General features: G+C 41.1%; 1 protein-coding gene across 5 annotated transcripts in view; it reads right to left on the reverse strand.

Annotated features, from left to right (window-relative positions):
* Positions 1 to 19621, reverse strand: part of LTK (leukocyte receptor tyrosine kinase) — a 92832-nt gene that overhangs the window by 10914 nt on the left and 62297 nt on the right. For all 5 annotated transcript variants that reach the window (XM_085580284.1, XM_021533465.4, XM_085580285.1 and 2 more), the window contains 14 exons: positions 15233 to 15334; positions 13485 to 13662; positions 12817 to 12967; positions 10534 to 10665; positions 9842 to 9998; positions 8805 to 8987; positions 8188 to 8286; positions 7537 to 7689; positions 6687 to 6797; positions 5851 to 6037; positions 5087 to 5177; positions 3798 to 3862; positions 1709 to 1838; positions 406 to 503 (listed from right to left, as the gene is read on the reverse strand). In XM_085580284.1, the coding sequence (XP_085436410.1) occupies positions 406 to 503; positions 1709 to 1838; positions 3798 to 3862; positions 5087 to 5177; positions 5851 to 6037; positions 6687 to 6797; positions 7537 to 7689; positions 8188 to 8286; positions 8805 to 8987; positions 9842 to 9998; positions 10534 to 10665; positions 12817 to 12967; positions 13485 to 13662; positions 15233 to 15334 (1837 nt within the window). The remainder of the gene's footprint in view (positions 1 to 405; positions 504 to 1708; positions 1839 to 3797; positions 3863 to 5086; positions 5178 to 5850; positions 6038 to 6686; positions 6798 to 7536; positions 7690 to 8187; positions 8287 to 8804; positions 8988 to 9841; positions 9999 to 10533; positions 10666 to 12816; positions 12968 to 13484; positions 13663 to 15232; positions 15335 to 19621) is intronic.

A 19621-nucleotide genomic window follows, 5' to 3' on the forward strand; every position in this document is an offset into this window, starting at 1 on the left:
GTCCTGTGCTGGTGGGATAGGGAAAGCACTTAAGTCAAGATGCGGAGTTAAAAAAGGAAATAAATACCTTGCTGTCTTACCAGCCAACACAGAGTGACACTACCATCTAGTGGACTACAGGGCTAATCTCAACTGTCTTTACATTGCAGGCACCCGAAAATTAGTACTTAAGCTCTGTCACTTGGAACAGAACATTGCTCCTCCAGGACTGCAAAGAACAGTGCAGAACCTAACTCCTAAAAAAAAACAGGGAGATCCACTTGGTCATCTAAGCACAAGCCTGCATTGGTAGAGGAAATAATCTGTCTCCTCTGTGGAGATTAGTCCTGTCTAATCCTCTGCAAATAGAAAGTGAATGAGCCTCATGCACCCTGAGACACATCAGAAGAGACTGTTTCTCCTCACCTGTGGATGAAATGATTCTCTTCCAGATATTTACAGCCGCAGGCAATATCCCTAGCTATATTCAGCAGGTCCTGCATTGTTAGTGTGGATGGTTGATTCTGAAAAAGGACATTAAATAGTAAGGGAAGGATAGTGAAGTAGAATTATATAATTCAGGCAGAGAAGGACAGAAGAAAGGAAAGGGAGAGACCTACATACAGGATGGTGGAAGGGTTACATGAGTCAGGAGCAAAGAGGAACATAAAGTAGATCAAAGCAAAGAATTAGAAAATTACTAAACTCGTGTTTAATCCCAAAAACTTTCAGGAGATTTCACCTCTCTTGAGCACTGTACATGAGTGCAATCTGGCAAGAGATTTATGGCCTGGTGTGAATAGCCTGTTAAAGGGGGTGGGAGAGAGCTATTCTCCACTGTGTTGTATGAAATCAAAAGACAAATAGGTTTAAAAGGTGAGATAGAAGAGAATAAAAAAGCACTCACTTTTAAAGAGTGAGTCAATAAATTATCAACAGAAATTAGTATATGAACAAGAGAAAGAGAGAGAGTAAAAATGCACAAGTGCACATTTACACCAACATCAGCATTCATCAGTTTATCTGTCCTGCTAGAACAGTGATTACCCTCAGGAGCAGTACGCAAAAAAGGGATGCTTTACTACAGACTCCAGGACTGGTACTAACCCTTCACCATCTGCACTTCCCTAAGAACAAGAAAACTTTTTCCAGGAGCCCTGTTTATTTTCACCCCCTTTATACAGCTCTCCATAGGGAAATTTTTGTCAGTTTTTCTCTAGGAACTCCTTTATTGCTTTCAGGAAGGGTGAAGAGAAATTACAACCCTGCTAATCAAAGTCTGAGATATATCAAACAAATTAGGCTCAGATCTTCAACTGGCATAAATTTGTATTTCTCCATATGGTGCCAATGCACACCTGCAGAGGACTTAGTGCTATGAATTCTGATTATAATTTTAGCTCCTCATGTGCCATCACAGTACACAGAAAACAAAATAGGTATTGAAAAAAGAAAGACCAATTATTTATAGTCTAACTGACAGAAGTCTACAATAGCAGGACAGGATTTTACCTCCTCAGTTACTAGAATTTCTTGCCCTGCTTTTATTTTGTCTCACTGACACCTGCTTACTTCAAGCAAACAGACATGGGTATCCAGAAGTCTGTGGGAGCTGGGAGACACCAAGCCAAGCCTAGCTTGGCCTTAGCAGTGCCTTTATCCAGTTGACAAAAACATAAAAGCAGTCATACAAAAATCAACCACAAGCCTTGCAGGGAAGTTCTCTCACCATCCTGGGTCGGTTCTGCCGAAGGAAGCTCTTCATGTCTCCTCCAGCCATGAGCTCCAGCAGAATGAAGCGAGGCAGTGTCTGTAGGCTGACACCGATGCACTGCACGATATTTTGGTGATTGAACTTACTGAAAGGTCATAGCACATGGAAGAGAAACACAGCATTAGTACCTGGCCAACATCCATCCATTATCATTGTGCCTTGAGATTTGACAATCTGGACTGAAGCAAATCTTGATGCAGTTACCAAAAAGTATTCAGCCATATCAAAATGCTTCTCTGGTTATGAAATCCCCAAGAACAGGGTTGTGCCTGACTTTGCCCATCAAAAGCCTTCAACATAAGATATGAAAAGCTGAAAGCAAAGCAGAGTCTTCTGTCTGTGAAGACAGAATTTAATGGGCACACTGACTGAAAGATGAGAGTGACATGAGAGGAATAAGAAAGTTAAGCCTGAAAATTTCATTGGAATTTGTGATACAAAGTCCTGGATGGTAGGAATTTTAATTCAGCATTGGTTATTTTAGACATAGTGCTGTCTAGTTTGGGGGACTCAGTTCAGTGTTTAGTCTGCCAGAGGGACTCAGCTAATACCTACAGCAGCAGCTGTTTATGCGATTCTGCTTTTTATAAAAGGAAGCTGAAGTTGTCACGAAGCACAGTAAGACTCAGTCATTAGACAGCAGCATCCAGATAATGATTACCTGGATAATAAAGGAACTAAAAATAGAAAGGAAGTTGGGGAAGAGAAAGAGTCGTGCTACTAAGTGAATCAAGGTACTCCTTAATTGATTAAAATTGCTCTTTCATGCATCAGTTACCTCCTGTTCAGTTATCAAATTTCTTGCAGACTGTAGGGAGTGGCACTATGTCATGAGATTTATGCTTTAATAGCAGAGAATCAGCATCTAAGTACGAGCTGGGCCAGACAATGAGAAGAAAAATTTCACATTGCACAAATTCAAAAGATATAAATTCCAAATACTTACAATTAACCTTGACTATGCTACTATTTTAAAGTCATCCTTGATCCTACTATTGTTTTCAGATTATGGATTTCTGTTAACAAAGTAAATTCTAAGGCTGGAATACCTAAAGTACAGGTGGTAATAGGAGTGGCTGTCTGTTATCTTTTCCAAGAAGATTTTATAGATTTTATAATTCATTGTCAGAGGGCCATACACATAGGACATTATAAAAGTTCTGCCAAGCTTGCAAAGATATCAAATCAAATGCACAACATGTTTGTACAAAAATGTTGTACCTTCTTACTCATTTGAACAGGATTAGTAGAACCAATCAACTAAATTTTTTGTTAAATTGTAATGATTTTTGGGTGGAATAGAGTTAATTTTCCTCACAGTAGTTCATATGGTGCTATATTTTGTATTTGTGATCAAAACAGTGCTGATAACAGATTGATATTTTAGCTACTGCTGAGCAGTGCTTACCCAGCATTAAGGTTTTTCACACACGCACACCTCCCCCGCAGCAAGAAGGCTGTGAGGACAAGAGGTTGTGAGAGGACACAGCCCAGACAGCTGGCTCCAACTGACCAAAGGGATATCCCATTCTGTATGGTGTCATGCTCAGCTATAAAAGCTAGGGAAAGGAGGAGGAGGGGAAAGGGTCAATCAGAGTTTGGCATTTGTCTTCCTAAGTAGCTGCTGTGCATGATGGAGTCCTGCTTTTCTGGAATGGCTGAACACATGCCTGCTCACAGGAAGTAGGGAATGAATTCTTCAACGCTGCTTGGCTTGCTCACACAGCTTTTGCTTTACCTATTAAACTGCTTTTATCTCAACCACTTGAGAGCCTTCTTGTCCTTCTGATTCTCTTCTCCATCCCTCTGATGTGTGCAGCCAAGTTGCCTACTGGCGTTAAAGCACCAGAGACAGCAAAAGAAGAGAACCTTTATCATGTTTGAGATAAAAAAGTAGTACCTTATATGCTACTAAAATGCCATCTGGTGAAAAATAAGACTGAACTTATTTTCTGAGCACCAGCAAGGGAATAAAGGATTCTATCATTACCTGCATTACTCTTTCCCCCCGACCACTATCAGTAAAAAAGCCCTTTAACTATACCTGATAATCAATGCTTCCATCAGGAAATCCATCTCATCCTGCTCAGAGCAGACTTCTGGCAGGGTCTGTTGAGAGGTAAAGGCAGTGAGGGCCATCACACCAAAGAATTGAGAATATTTGTGTGACCACCAGAGATAAAGGAAAAAAAAAGAAAATAAATGAATGAGCACATAACATGTAAATCACCTCAGGAACCCAAGAGCAGGGGCTCATCCTTTCAGTGCCCAGTTTATTGCACTGCATGTGACCCATTTGTTAGTTAAAGTCAGGATAGGATACAGGATGTACTTGAAGGTTTTTTTCTTGTGTGAATTGAACTCTATGCACAATTCTGGAACAAAAATATCTTCAGGTACACATCAAGAAAATATTTGATGGGGACTTACAGACCTAGGAAGGTTTTTAAGATGACAGTTATTTATTCTCCCCTTTCTTTGTGTCTACACTGCAGCACATATGACACACACAGCCACTTGATTTAAATAGTAGTGTCACATGGCCCTGTAGCTTCCTTTCCCACCAGCAGATTTGGACAACATTTTCTGCTGATACAGATGAACTGGGTTACCAGAAATGAATGACATGCTGATATCCTTCTGTTTGCCACTGTGCTCTGGTGCTTCTTCCAGTCTGGATAATGAAACTGAGTTGGACAGTTCCAACTGCTTATTAGTGTCCTGGGTTTTCGCCCACATTTGTACAGTGGCACAATGTTCATGACATGAAAGACAGGATGAATAACAGTAGAATTTTTTTTAATTAATGAAGACTATATTCTTGAGCTGAACTCATAGAAGTAGATTTGGTTCTCTGAGTCACAAGCTTATAAAAAACCAGAAGCAGTTTATGAGCATCCTTAACTTCAGGGCTGGGTAATTGACAAATCCTGATGCAACAGCAATAATTTCAGAGAAAATCAGCCTATTGTCTCTTGCCACTAATGATAGAGAAATTAGTGTGAAATTGCAATATATATTCACAACAGCATCCTTTACACTGTGCAATATCAAAAGACTACCTGAAAATTTCACATACAGTAGAAAAGCACTACTCTCAGTATAAAGGGAAGTAACTGAGAAACAACACATTTTTAAATACATCATGTGGAAAAACTTGTGAGAAAGCACTCAAATCAAAGCTGATAATGCCTGGATGCAGCAATGTGTCCAAGCCTGCATCACATATATGTATATGCATGTGATACACATGCATTTCCAGCTGGAATAGGGATAAAATAACATGACTCTTATGGCTAATTATTGCTATAGAGGAAATTTGTGGGTACTGACCTTGATAGCCACTTGTAGAGGGTTGGGGTCCCCTGCAATGCCTACCACAGTTCCCTCATAAACCTCACCAAATGCACCATGTCCTAGTGCCCTGCAAGAAGAGAAGAGGGGGAACAGATGCTATATGCCCTTGGATCCAGAGCTGGCCAAGCTCTTACAAATCAGAGTTTTGATTTCAACTCAAAATTTCTGAAAATAACTTATCAGTATTTTCTGTCACTATCACTACGAAAGGGAGGTTGGATTCTTGATGGTTCTGAACAAAAAATAGGCCTGCTCAATCCTAGGGTTCTATCACCAAGTACAGCAAAAGAAAGACATGAAAAATAGGAAACAATGGAATAAGGTGTCTGCAGACTGATGTCTTCAGGAGATTGTATACAACATAAGAATGATGAAATTGTTCCTTCTAAAGATCTAAAGTTTGATCAGTATCATCTGGATGATGAAGAGCAGCTTAGCAGGTATCTCTTAATGACAGGAAATTTCCTTGTGGTAGGAAATGCTGAAATAGACATACTGCTATAGATTTTGAAGGGAGGTACTGCCAGGAGGCAAGTGCAATAAAAACACAATCACAGTAGAAGTGAAATACCTAGTGTGGGAAGATGGAACAGGAGACTCATGATCTTACACTTCTGCTTGAGAACTTTATGGAATCAAATTATCTTAGAGAACATAACAAGTATCACATTTGTTGTATATTGGCTGACTTGGACTGGGTGCTTTGCAGTTAGCCAGAGAGGTGGAGCTTGTTTTCTCACCGCAGCAGGGAGATGTTCTTCCGTGGGATCTCCTTCAGCTCACTCAGAGTGGCGGCCTTCCCAGCAAAGCAGTAGTTGGGGTTGTAATCGGTCATGATGACAGATGTGCGGATTTTGCTCAGTTTATATTCTGGGCTCTGCAGTCGTGCTCTGGATCCTTCCAGCTGCTGCTTCTTCAGGTGATAAACTGCAGGTGGAGAGATGGATAAAAATGCAAAAACCAGATCCACAACTGGACAGAACAGATCATTCTGGCCACACAGAACAGAATGACACCAATTCCATAATTATAAATGGTCCAGAAACATCTCTGGATTGCCGCACTGTGCTCTTCTTCACAGTCTTCAGTGATTCAGTACTGGATATGCAAACAGTCTTATTCCTCCAGGCACCTAATCACCTAGGAACAACTTAGGTTTCCTATGCTGCTTTGTGCATTGGCTGAGGAAGAGTGCTCCATGAGGTATCTTGCTGACGTCTAGCCCCAAAAGCAAATAATCTCCCTGAATGAATTTAATTACATTTAATTACAGATTATGATTTCATCTGGAATTGCAGTGGCTGCTACAGAAACACCTGCTAAGAAGGCTTCCCTAGCTCTTATGTTTGTGGCAAATACTGGGGAAGAGCAGTCCTTGCCCTTTGCTTGTGCCTAACTGTGGGTGGTGATATTTCCTATCACTTCTTTTTCCCTGTTCCTCCAATCCACTTGGGAGACCACAACACTTCATCTTCAAATATTGAAAGCAGTGGCACATGGCCAGGTGGTCTCCTTTTTGTCTAATTTAGCTGGAAAAAGCCAGGTCAAAGAGTGATAAGAAGTAAGTGTATCTTACTGATGGATAGGCTGCCACAGGTGAGGATCATTCCAAGCACCACAATCACAGACACCACAGCTAAGAGGAGAGGGAGAGGCAGCTGTCCCTCTGGTATAGGACCCTGGGGCACTGGAAGAATAAAAACAGAGCTGCATTAATCAGAAAAGAACAAGAGCTATTGTAAAGCATCCCTCTGACTGTTGCTTATATTCCAGAAAACAGTACGGAGATCATGGTCAGAGCATCTTATAAAAATTACAGCAAATACCTCTATAGTCCTGAAAGTTGAAAAGGTACCTAAATAATTTTAAAATCATTGTGAAGATAGAATACAAACTGATAAAACACAGATTTCTTATTTATTCTTCAGTTTTCTATACATGGGTAACATCACTACTCATAAGTTGAAAATGTCTACAATCTTGATGTTTTGGAGCTCCAAGACTGTGAAAGGAAGTAATTGTGAAACAAGGCATCAGCTGACAGCACAGTGGGAAACTGCTGTGGAAGGAAGCAATTTGTGGCTTAAATAAGTCAGCAGTAGGTGGTACGTTATCCTGGAGAGGTATTTATGCTTAAATATCTGATACACTGAGCCCATTCAGGAAATTCACACCACATCTCTTTACAGATCTTTTACCTCCTTCCTAATCCAAATGTGACTGTTTGAGATAGTGGCAGAGATGCAGCTCAACATGTAAGCAAAGGTCAGCAGGAATTTTCAATCCTATGTTTGACATTTCTCACAACACCTTGTCCACTGGATCCACTAGCTGTAACATGGGAATTGAACATCAGAAAAGCCAGAAGGAGATATGATATAAAGAATAGAGATGCTATCCAATGAGGCTAAAGCTTCTTAACTTACCAGTGCAGGTGACATTGTCGTTGGCCAGCACAGCCCCCATCTCACACTGGCACACTGGCAGGTTGGTGTCAGGGTCCCGCTTGCAGTTGTCTGAGTGGCAGTGGCTGCAGTTAAGATAGATCTGAACCTCCACCTCACCATGACTCTCCATGGCTGAACAAGGAATAGACAACAGTTGGGCTTAGTTCAGTTTTTCCTATCTTGTTCCAGTAAGGTAAAAAAGCCAACAGAACAAAACCCAGCAGGTACCTACAACTTCTCTCCTTCTCTGCAGGAGAGCAGATAGTCCAACACAGTGTGGACATGTCAGAAGCCTGATGGGGATCAGTAGGGAAGAAGGTATTTGGTTCCTTAAGCAAAGAGTGAGGCCTTGAAGTGAATTGACCTGGAAAAGTCAGGGACTGAGGATGTGCAGTGGAACCTGATGACTGGTGTCTCTCCTGGTTTAAAATTCAGAGAAAAAAGGTCCCAGAGCACTACGGAAATAGTTGAAGAAATGACCACAGCTAAAGATCTGACCTGCAGCATGAATTAAGCTTTAATGAAAAGAATAGAAAACAAGACAGGAGAAGAGGGAGGAGGAAAGAGGAAATAGAGAGGAAGAAGGAAAAAGGAGGAAGAAAAGAAATGAGAGTAAGAACCATATTGTACCTGCCAAGGGATGCAAGAAGATCTCTCCTATGGGGTTCACAAAAGAGATGCCATCCTGCCCACCAGCTGTGATATCATCACTATCAGAGGCATGTCCTCCTGCAGAAAGAAGAGTATGGCTAGCTGATCAGTACTGCAAAAAATATGATGTCTCTGACGGGTTGCATTCATTCCCATTATAACCTGGGGTGACACTGCAACCTTCCAGTGACACTGGATAGTATAATGTCAAACCCTCACTTGACCCAGCCAGTACCAAGGTTAGCGAAGTGACTTTATCAAATGCAGGTTTCTCAGTTCAGCAAAGTAAAAAAGTATTTGTTTCAAGCAGAAAAAATAAATTGAATATTTTCCATTGTTAACTTGGGGATGGGTGAAGTTCAAATATTAAATCGCCTTCCAAATATTAAATCACATAGGTACACTTTTATAACCTTGATTTCCCCAGTTATAGAGAGATGGTGAAGAGCAGGGTGGGTCTCATATTGTTCAGCTTGAAGTATCTGTGCCGCACTCCTGCAGTCATGCACCTCTGCACTAAGAGCAATCTCCCTGACCTGCAGGTGCTCTGAAGGGCACAAAATTAGTCACCATGACTATTGCCCCAGCAGGCTTACCTCTGTACCCTCCACCTCCTCCCCCAGAAGTACAAGCTCCTCCTCCTCCACCAAAACCACCAGAGGTGGTCCACTGGAGCTTGGCTAGTGCTTGGGGACAAGCTTGACCTCCTTCTCCACCTTCCAGAAGGGACTTCCCAGCCTGAGGAAGCAGACTGTCATCTTGCCAGCCACCACCTCCACCTTCAGTCAGAGAGTGAGAAAAGAAAACAAGTGAGAAAAGCAGAGGCAGAGATGCTTTGTAGAGAGACAGAGATGAGTCCTTATTAATTTCTTTAAGTTCCTAGTTCAAGGTAAACCTTTCTTTAATTTTAAAAGAATATACAGACAAGCTCCTTGCTGCCATGGGCAATAATAAACAGAAAATCTAATGCCCAGCATAACCAACAACTCAGCACTAATTTCTTGGGGTGTTAAGAAAATAAGGGGCCTATCCCTCCCCTTCAGGATAACTGGATAGGGCAGTCAGCCATGTAATATGCTGAGTTCCTCAGGGAAATGAAAATAAATTGGATTTCTACATCTCACTTTAGTGGCCTCTCTGTAAGTTTTCTATAGCAGGAGATGGACGACCACCAGGATTTTTTTTTATCTCTTAGGAATGGATTCTTGGCATAGCCATCACAAGATTATAAATAAGCTTCCATTTCTGGTATAATTCCCATAATAGAATGTTGTTGTTAGGGTTTTAGGGGAGTAAGGGGAAAATGTCTTCTCTTCATAGGCCATTGTTACAGTGTGAAGGAGCAGGCTCCATCCACCAAACATCATTTTCCCTGGTTCAGCTCATAGAAGAGAGGAGTCATGCTATGGAATTGCCTCTGCTGGAGTACTCATCACCTGTTCTGTGCATTCTCTTTTTACCTGGTGACACAATGTATAAGAAGATACCCCTTACATACTACCAGTGTATTTCTTAAAATTACTGCCAAGAAAAATTCCAAAAGACTGAAAAAGAAGCCCTTGACTTCATGCCTACAGGACAATGAGTGCATTCAGCCACCTGACTCAGACCTTGTGTGCTTTTAGTGCCTCACCTGCTGCCCCAGTCCTCCCACTGACTCCAGGTACTGCAGTGCTGTTCTCAAATTGCTCCAGGGGTACATCATCCAGAGAGTTGTCCTGAGCCTTCAGGTAGGCTTTTCCTCCTCCTCCTGCTGCGATGAGCAAAGGTTCGAAAATCCCATCCTTCTGCTGGAAAACCCCCCATCAAACATCAGAAAAACTTCACATCCCTTGGAGATGCCAACTCACACAAACTTATCAAAGATGATGAAAGCATTCCAAAGAAGAATGGCCTAAGGCTAGGGCAATGCTACTGCTTGTCTCAAAGAATCATTACAAAAATATTTCACATCATATTCCTGAGTACAAAAGTAACTGTTTAACTGAACATCAAGGTTTTGTGATTCATTTTTTAAGGAATGCTGCCAGTGTTAAAGTGAGATCCTGGTGTAATTCCCACATCTGAGCTGTTAAGGACTGAAGAACCAGTTCAGCTAGCCTAATGATGGTGATAAATACAAATAAGGCTATAAAGAGAAATAAACAACTAAAAAGACAAAAACCAGGGATATAGAAAGAGGAGAGGGAGAAAGAGGCAGAAGAGGAAGATTAATTTTCCATAATCTTTTTAAAAATAACTGTTTATCATTTGCCATGACTGACAGTGAGTACTAATTGCTCTGCTGGACACTGCTCAGGCCGGATGCAAAGAGGAAATACTTACTCTAAAGATGTAGGTTGCTCCTCCTCCACCCCCACCTCCTCCAGCCCATTCCTTCAGGTCCCTTTTTTTTTTGTAATCTTCTTCAATGAGAGATGACTCCCCTAAGCAGATCTTCTGGGTTTCAGGATTTCCCTGAAAGGAGACAAGAAATGGTGTCAGATATCAGCAAAGTCCAACTTTTGAGACTTGTCTGTGTATTTTAGTATAATAATATGAGAATGCTTGTCATGCATAATAGACATTTATAAATCAGTATATAGACCATATTCGTAGAAAGTGACCTTTTCTACTAGGACTGACAGCTGAGGGATAGATCTGTCTGTAACTTCTGATTTGCAAACTCACATTACACATGCAAATGAAAATAGAGATGCATACAGGAAAAAATGTAGTAACTCATTGTTAATTTCACATAATTAATATTTTTCACATTTAGAACTTCTTATAACCAAAAACATTTAAGTATTTTGGATTATGGATTAATTCTGAGAACTTTCTCACTGACACATTTAGTGTTTATTTCTCAAGGAGATAAGTGTATAAAGGAAAGGTGATCCACACATAATTGAGAATAGTCTATTGATACATCTTAGAATAGTAATTTGGAGACCCAATTTCCTATTCCCACACCAGTCTTACTGCCTGTGTCCTCTCATTCATGAAGAATCACAGAATGGGGAAGGCTGGAAGTGACCACTGGAGGTTATCTAGTCAGTCCAACCTCTCTACTCAAGCAGACTTCTCTGGGGCACTTAATTCAGGATTGTGCCGAGATTGTTTTTTACTATCTCCAGAGAAGGAGACTCTACAATCCCTCTGGGAAATCTGTTCCAGTTCTCAGTCACCCTCACAGCAAAGAAGTTCTTAATCACATTCAGGTGGAACATGTTCCATTTTCTGCCCATTGCATCTCATCCCAAGACTGAGATTGATTGAAAATTGACAGAGGGAGAGCTCTTTCTCAATTCTGTTAGTGATGGTGCATGGCCTTTCTTAGTTGGTGGAGCAATTAATTGTCTGGTTAATTTAAACAGGAGAACAAAAGATGGCAAGATAGATGAAGACCAGGGAAAAACAACTGTGGTAAATCTGAGGAAAGCTAGTCAAGGTTTGGAGCTGCAGAACCTCTCCAGAGAAAGAAAAACAAACATAGCACACACACCCAACATACAGATTCATCATGATTTTCAAAGCCAAAGCAAGTTGGGCTTTGGAAGTGGGAAATATTAACTACAACTTTTTCCAGTAGCACCTGCCAAAGGGAGACAGTGCTGGGTTGTAATTTGCAATTTGGAGAACAAATGATGAAATGCAAGGGATTAATGGACAACTTTTCAGATTATGACCTAAGACTAGAGAGTGCACTGAAAAGGGAACTGCAGATACACAAATGTATCTTTCATTTAAATAGATACAATTTTTGTACTATATCAAGTGAAGAAAAGGTGGGTTTAGCAATTACAGCATCTGGGTAAGACATCATCTCCTGTAACTTCATCATCATCCGTAACTTCAAATGCCTACAGGAATAGTTTATGCATCCTCAAACACACCAGTCTGTGAGGGAAAAACAGCTTTGTTCCTGACCAGAGGTTAACAGCATCTCTGGATCAAAGCAGTATCAAAAACTGATGCTGAAAAGAGGTAGTTTTTGAGCTTAAATGACAAAAGGAATTTCAGGTAATTTGGTATAGTATTTAGAGGATACACACATAAGCAATCATGTCAACCAATTTCCATTTCTATTGAGGTTATTTTTTTGTCATCACAAAAAGCTAGTCCAGGGGCCATTGGAGTTAGTGGGAAGATTCTCACTGGTTTTGGTAGGCTTTGGATTCAGACTTCACTCTCTAAGCCTAGAGAGTATGTAATACCGTGCAGCCACAAAACTGCTGGATGCTTCCACAAATAATAGTAAATTTTCTGAAATCCTGGCAGACAGCAAAATCTCTGGACTGTGGAAAAACAAGAGAGGGAGCACATCAATTGCTTATGGGCTTCCTGCTTAAAATAAGCACAAGAGAGCTGATGAAGAACTTACTTCAAACACCAGGAGCTTAAAGCAAAGTTTCTGTGGGCTTCATATTTGTTTGTGCATTTTGGGATTATTTTTCTTTTCAGTGTTCTTTTTATCTGTTTTGAGATTTTTTCTAACTTCTTTTATTGGGTCTTTCCTGTCTCCTGTCTGGATTCTGGGATTTCTATATTTTATCACCAAAGCCCAAGCCACCCACTGAATAGTATCTGCAAGGTCTCGGCCCACATGTGCTTCATGGCCCTCACCCCAGGGCATGCGTCCTCCCCCTGCTGCCCCACTAAGATGTACAGCAGCTCATCTTTCTCCAGGTGGAAGGTGGCTGAGATGAAGACCCCATGGGACCTCTTATTGTGGTTTTTGGCTCCCTTCCCCCCAGCTGCTCCATAGGCAGAAATCCTGCAAGACAAAGCAAATAAATGAAGAAACAGCTTTCACATTTCTCATCCCCAAAGTAAATCCATCTGCAAGGACTCCCAGCCTTCACTTCCAAACAGACATTTCTCCAGAGCAGGCTCCCCTGCTGTAGCAGCTTGTGACTATTCTTTGTCTGACACCCATATAGGTAGGTTGCACAAAACCAACCCTCACCCAAGTACTGGAAACAGAAACTGCAGGAGCAAATAGCATGAGCTGGTATAGCCACTTCAGAAGTCTAAAACTACAGGACTGAGATGATGGCAGCACTCCTTGACTGCATGCTCACTCTCACTCCTCTTCTGATCCCTTATACATCTCTGCTCACTCTTCCATGCTTCACAGTAGCTCAGATATGTATCCTAATAACTACTGCTCCTAGTTCTTCACTGTCTCCTCTACCCACTCAGTACAAGTGCTCTCACACTTGTGCTTGTTGAATCCCCACAAACAAAAAGCAGTTAGAGGTGGCTGCCCCCCAGCACACACTGATCCTCACCTGTATCTGTTTGTGGCTGGCACTCTCCAGACTTGCACTCCCCGGAGCCTGCCCTCCTTCTCCACAGTCACTGACACATTGCTGTTCTTGTAGGCACTGTCACACTGAGCTTGAGTTGGCCCATGGGGACCACTGGCACCACACGTTGAGAACCACCACAGAACTACAGTTGTGTCCCCTGGGACCAAAACAGCAAGAGTTGAGTCAGATGTCAGCTTCCCTGCATTTCTCAGTACTCATACCCACTTTCTGCTAGTCATAGCACAACTACTACTTTGTTATGGTCACTGTTTGCTTTTCTCCTTTCTCCCCTTATTTCTTGCACACTATTTGATAAATCATGGTCTGAATATAAAGTTTATCAATTGGGTGTGAGAGGGGAAAGGAAAAGGGAAGAGGGACTGAACTTCTAAGGGGTTTATCCAAGTGTCTCACAAATATGATCAAATTCCTCTTCTCAGTGCCAGTCTGGAGCAAGATGATGTTCAACTTTTCAAATGAGAACTAAACAATGTACACAGAGACAAGGGTTGAAAACATCTGTCATTACAGCTAGTGACCATTTATGAAACACAGTGAAAGTTTGAAGGGACTTGTCTCAGGCTTGCACAAGTCTGTGGCAGCAGAAACTGCCAGGGAACAGCCTCTTGCTACCATCTGTAGGGACTCTTCTTCCCCAAGAAATTTTTTTCCTGGTTCTTATTCAGTATTATCTTTTGTTTCTACAACAGTTCAGCATATAAGGATGCTTTCTATTTCACAACCATTTTCTAAGACCCAAACAAATCCATCTTCTCCACTGAATTAGATAAGGCCTAAGAATAAATTTTTTCCATAATGTATCTAAAAATTGTGTGATGCAGTTTGTGCACAAAAGCCAGGGTCAAAAGTAGAACTGTTTAAGAGCTGAATGATTAAAATAGAGGTAAAAATTACAGACTTTTAAAAGAAAAATTCCAATCTTGCTTAAAGGAAAAGGCAAGCAAAACTATCCCCAACAGACATCATCCTGTGAACATGCAGATGAATCAATGCAGTATGAGTTTCAGCTGCATTACAGCATTCCCCATAGCTAATGGGAACAGACGACACTACAGATTGTCACATTCCAGGTGTCACAGCCTTCAGGAGCTGGGATAGTCACACACACTGGTATTTGTTGGCTACAAAACGGCCTCAAGAAAACCTCTCCTCCTCACCTTCTCCTTTAGACAGCTCTTCTTACCCACACAATTCTTATCTGTCCTCCAGAGTGGCAATCTCTACCACTACCAGTAAATTAGTCCCCAATGTTCCCTTGTTCTCTTACTTTTTCATCCAATTTTTCCCTTCAGTGGAGCTCCTCATCCTTACTTACTTCTCCCTGGATTTTCATTTTTACACCACTATTCTACACTCATTTTATTCAGCTTCAGCGTTCAGCATTCTTTCTATTCCTAACTTTCTGTACCAGTCTCTACCTTTTGTTCCTAAGCTGCCTTTCCATGAACTCTGAATCTCAGTCATGCAGCTTCTGTTTTCACTTGAAGAGATTCTGTTTTTCTTTAAAGAGCACCTGCCATCTCAGGGCTGGTGAGCTGGGCTCCAGCAAACTACTTGCCAAACCTGGAGAGACTACCTGACACAGTCTCCACATTTTTGGGTTATCTATAGTTGCTTCACTGCTGTAGGCAGGCAGATACACAGGAGACATGAGGGGAGCCACCTTTTATAGCCAAGAGCCAGGTTTTCACTACTGAATCATGTACCTGGGAGGGAGGGCTCTTCCAGGGGGTTCAGAAGATGTTCATCCAGGATACTAATCTCACGTGGGTAGTGGTGTTTCCCACCAAAATGATTCCGTTGTCTTCCTGTAATAATTTGTAGAATACAGGAAAGAGGTCGGAAGACGGTAGAAAAAGAGTGATGGAAAATTTAAAGATAACATCAATTAATTAAATACAACCATATGGTTAAGATAAGTAAATATTACCTTGAGTAGAAAATGTGTATTGAACAATCATAATTTTGTATTACTCTTTTGAGCCTGTGTCTTAGGTAAACTACTTGTATCTGTGCTGAAGGCAGTGGGTCTTCACAGGAGCACAAACCCTCCGTGTTATCCCATACAGGATAAGCTCCTTGGTCTGCAACTTCCTCTAGCTGTGATTACAGGAGATTTTAGGAAAAATGTAGTGTGGGAGAACAGATACCAGGTATTGATGTTCTGCTGGTCAAACAGGCAGGTAACAATTCTGGACAAATGACTGGAGGTGTAAAGGAGAATGGTGATAAAAATCATTGCCTTTGGTTCTGAGTAGTGTCATGTCAAGTAAGGCAGCTTAACAGATCACTTCCACCTCAGCAACCAACTTTTAGTACCTGAGAGCTCACTTAGAGAATAAATAACTAAATAAAATTACATGCCTCACTAACACAGTTAAGTAACAGAAACATACCCTTGACATAAGCTGTAAATCTTTGGACAAACTTTTTTGAAAATCACAGAGCAAAACCATACATTTCTGACTGCTGAGATAGACCTTTGAAAACAAGCCCTTTCTCAGAGAGGAGGAATTTCAAATCAATTGTTGATCCAAATTGTCTGAATGCATTGAGAACACTACAACACCAATGCTGCCTTACAACAGGAAAAAGTAATAATGAACCCTTGCCTCATAATATGCAAGCATCCTGTTTCAACATTTAAATTACTCATTTTCATGCAGATTTTTGATTAGAAAATCTCTAAGAAAAAGGACATGCTTCTTTCCATTTTGTGAGACTGCAGTTAATTTAATCCTGAGCATTTTTCATCAGTGGAAAAACATTACAAATATTTCAATTTGTTCCAGTTGTGAGAATATAACAGCTGTCTGATGCTCTACTGAAAAGAGACTCACTTAGTTCCAGATGGACAATTATCTCTGCCACAAAGCCACTGCTCTAAATAGCAATAATTAACACCCTTGTTAGCTGTGTCAGAAAGGCCAAATAACTAACTGAAGCATGGAGACCTTGCTGAGCTTTTACTCCTGAGAATATTCCCTCCAGGTCTGGCTGAAAACTCATTGATGCATGCAAATAAAAGAAAGCTTTGTACTGACACACTCTGCTCATCCTGAGATGGAGAACTTCAACGGATGAAGTTGTCAAGATGGTGAAAAATGAAATTAACTCAAAACAAATGAAGTTAATTAAATGCAAGGAGGAAAACAGAATGAAAAACACAATGCATGGCCAGAAAATATGCTCCCCAAGGCCTGCACTGAATTACAAATTCCAAAGGTCACAAAAGTTTCAGATACTTAGGGATGCACCAGAAGTCTGGATATGTTTGCCAAAGCAAAGGAATGTAAATCACTCTCTGAAACAGAGAGCTGATCTTTGTGTCTGCATGAATTTTTTTGTGGCATCCCAATGAGTATCCTAAGGCAATGCCTCTTTTCCAAACAAACAGTCTTTCCTCCTTCTCCAAACAGTCTCAAACCCTTGCTCTCCAGAAGAAACTTTCTGTCTCCTCTGTACTAAGAAGCAGATCAGCTGCACCACAGGCTGAGCATCACCCTGTCCACATAAGCTGTTAACACTTTAATGTTTTATGCACTGTCAGACACAAACTTGTAAGGGGGCATTTTCTACAAACCTAGTGTAGCCCTGGGACCCAGGGGCTGGTCCTTCAGTCTGTTTTAATTTCCACTTCCTCTTCTAACAGCCAACATGTTGACTGTAGAGTGAATGGAAGGGAACAAGAATTAATTTGTATTAAGGTGTATCTATATAAAAAAAAAAAAAATGCAAAGAGCAGATTTCCTTTCTCCATGTTTTAGCTAACACTGATTCCCCCACTGAAATGAGACAGAGGGAAGCGTAAAGGAGAAAGAGGTGGCATCTTCTGCAAGCAGAGAGCTCATTCACTGCTTCAATGTCTCTGTGACTGTAGTGAAAATGGAGATAGAGATCTGGTGGCTGAGATTAATCAGAGTAAGATGCTTCGGAAGATCCTCAAGGTGTGAATGGTGTCCTCAGAGATCACACCTCACTAATGCTGATTCCAGTACTCCTGAAAAATCAGACTTTGCTGGGTCAGGGACTCTAAAATCAAGAAGTGGAGGTAATCTATGCAAAAGGTCTCTTTGGACAGTCTTGCCATTTATAAAGCAATCTTCTGGGAAATTGAAAATTATGCACAGACTGAAATTTCTAGGCCAGGGCAGTAGAGTTTGATAGACCACAGAACTGTGATCTTAACTGGAACAATACAATGCTTAGAGCACCAAAAAATAATAGTAAAGGCAGTGAGAAGGGCAACTCAAGTATCAGCATTCTATTTACTGTGCTAATCCAGATTTTCAGGTTAAAACACTCAAAATTCAGACCTCTTCCTATATAAACACTATTTCACTGAAACTATGAAGTACCTTTATGCCTGTCTGCCTGAAGTTCACACAATGAACCAGACATGCCATTCAGTCTGTGACACTGTCTTACACAAGTTGATTGTATAAGCCAAAATGTGGTTTCACCTCACCCTTTTCACAGGGAAGAACATCTGTCAATGCCCAGGAGCTGCCATCCAAAGAATGGTTTGTTTGGGTTTTGTCCTTATTGATGTCTCTTGAGCTGCCCTCACTACTCAGTTGATCACTTAAATCTTACTGAACCTTCTTCTCAATTCTAAGGTCTGTGGAAAACCTCACCTTCTTTCCCATCTTGCATATAAAAACAGTGTTTTCATTCAGCACTGCATTTTGTAGAGAGTTGAACTAGAAGATTGAAATAGATAGAGAAAATAATATTTACATCCTAGCAAGCAGCAAATCTTTTCTTCCTGCCATACATCCTTCCTGCTGCCCTCATGAAAAGAATTCAGTGCTTGGATTTTAATTGGCTGTCTCTGACATCTGAAACCTGTTCTTGCCAGGGATAAGTAATTTCATTACTAAAAACACAGCAGAGCTGCTGGGCTTCTCTGTAACCTAACTGAATTAAAGTCATGAGAAGACAAATACAAGCGGGCTGCTCTCAGAGGCGAGAAATCGCCAATTTGCAAAGAAGATTCAAAGAACAGTGGCAAGTGCAAGGCTTCCGAGAAATGTTTCCTTTGTGATATGTTTCTTCTGCATGACTCACACATCTCTGGGTCGTGCCTTCATATGGGGTAAGTCCAGTTGCTCCTGAGCATCAGTGCAATTCATCCCAATTGAAAATAAGGAGTAGCCTGGGTGGTCTAATGGACAAGCTCTGATAACATTGCTCCAGGGTCATTTACACCCCACCTGTTTGCCAAAGGATGTGTACCTACACCACTCCCAGCAAAATGTCTGTGGGTAAACTGGAGGATCTATCTGAGAGCAGTAAACTTCAGCAACTGGATGCACATCACCTGGCCCAAGTGCATCTGGAATCACTCCCTTCAGCTTCCTCAAAATTCCAAAACAAACTGCTAGCATGGAGGTTGGGAGAGAGGACTGTAAAGGAGATAGAGTGAAAAAATGAAATCACTGTAAAGGATCAGCTTTTCCTCTTAATTTCAAGTGAAACTGTGTGTATTCAGCATTTTATAGAAGAGTGGTTTCAGTGCCCACAGAACAAAGGGACAGTGAACAGGACACTGAACCAGAAAAGGATGCGAAGGAATAGTGGCTTCTATTGATGAGCTTTTACCACATCTATTTTGACATAAGCCTTCCCATATGTCATGTTAGGCTACAGCTAGCCACTGCAGGGACCCTAAAATGCTGACATGTTGAGTGTGCTGACACATAGAGTGGCACAGTATCACCAACCCACATTTTGTCTGCAACAGAATTTACCATTCAAGTGTTGCATATCTTCCAGTTCCTTTGCAACTGAGCTTTTTTTTTTTTTTTTTTTTTCCCAGGGACAATAGAAGGCAGTTTCTAATATTTGCAAGTAGTTCAAGTACCTAAATTCTTTCCCCTTGTCTGCTGGGAATATCCACTACGACTCCTGCTAACATGTTTCAAAGGGTAGCACTGGCTCCATTTTTCTCTGGAATAGCTGTCAGTCATATTCACAGTAATGAAACAAAGGAGAGCTGTTATATATCTGGCAGTGATAACTAATGTACCTCCTTACATTCTAAAACACTTGTTGGAGTAATCTAAATTTTATTGTCAGAGAGTTAATTTACT

Source organism: Lonchura striata, chromosome 5, assembly GCF_050655825.1.
Source record: "Lonchura striata isolate lonStrDom1 chromosome 5, ASM5065582v1, whole genome shotgun sequence".
NCBI classification, from domain to species: domain Eukaryota; kingdom Metazoa; phylum Chordata; class Aves; order Passeriformes; family Estrildidae; genus Lonchura; species Lonchura striata.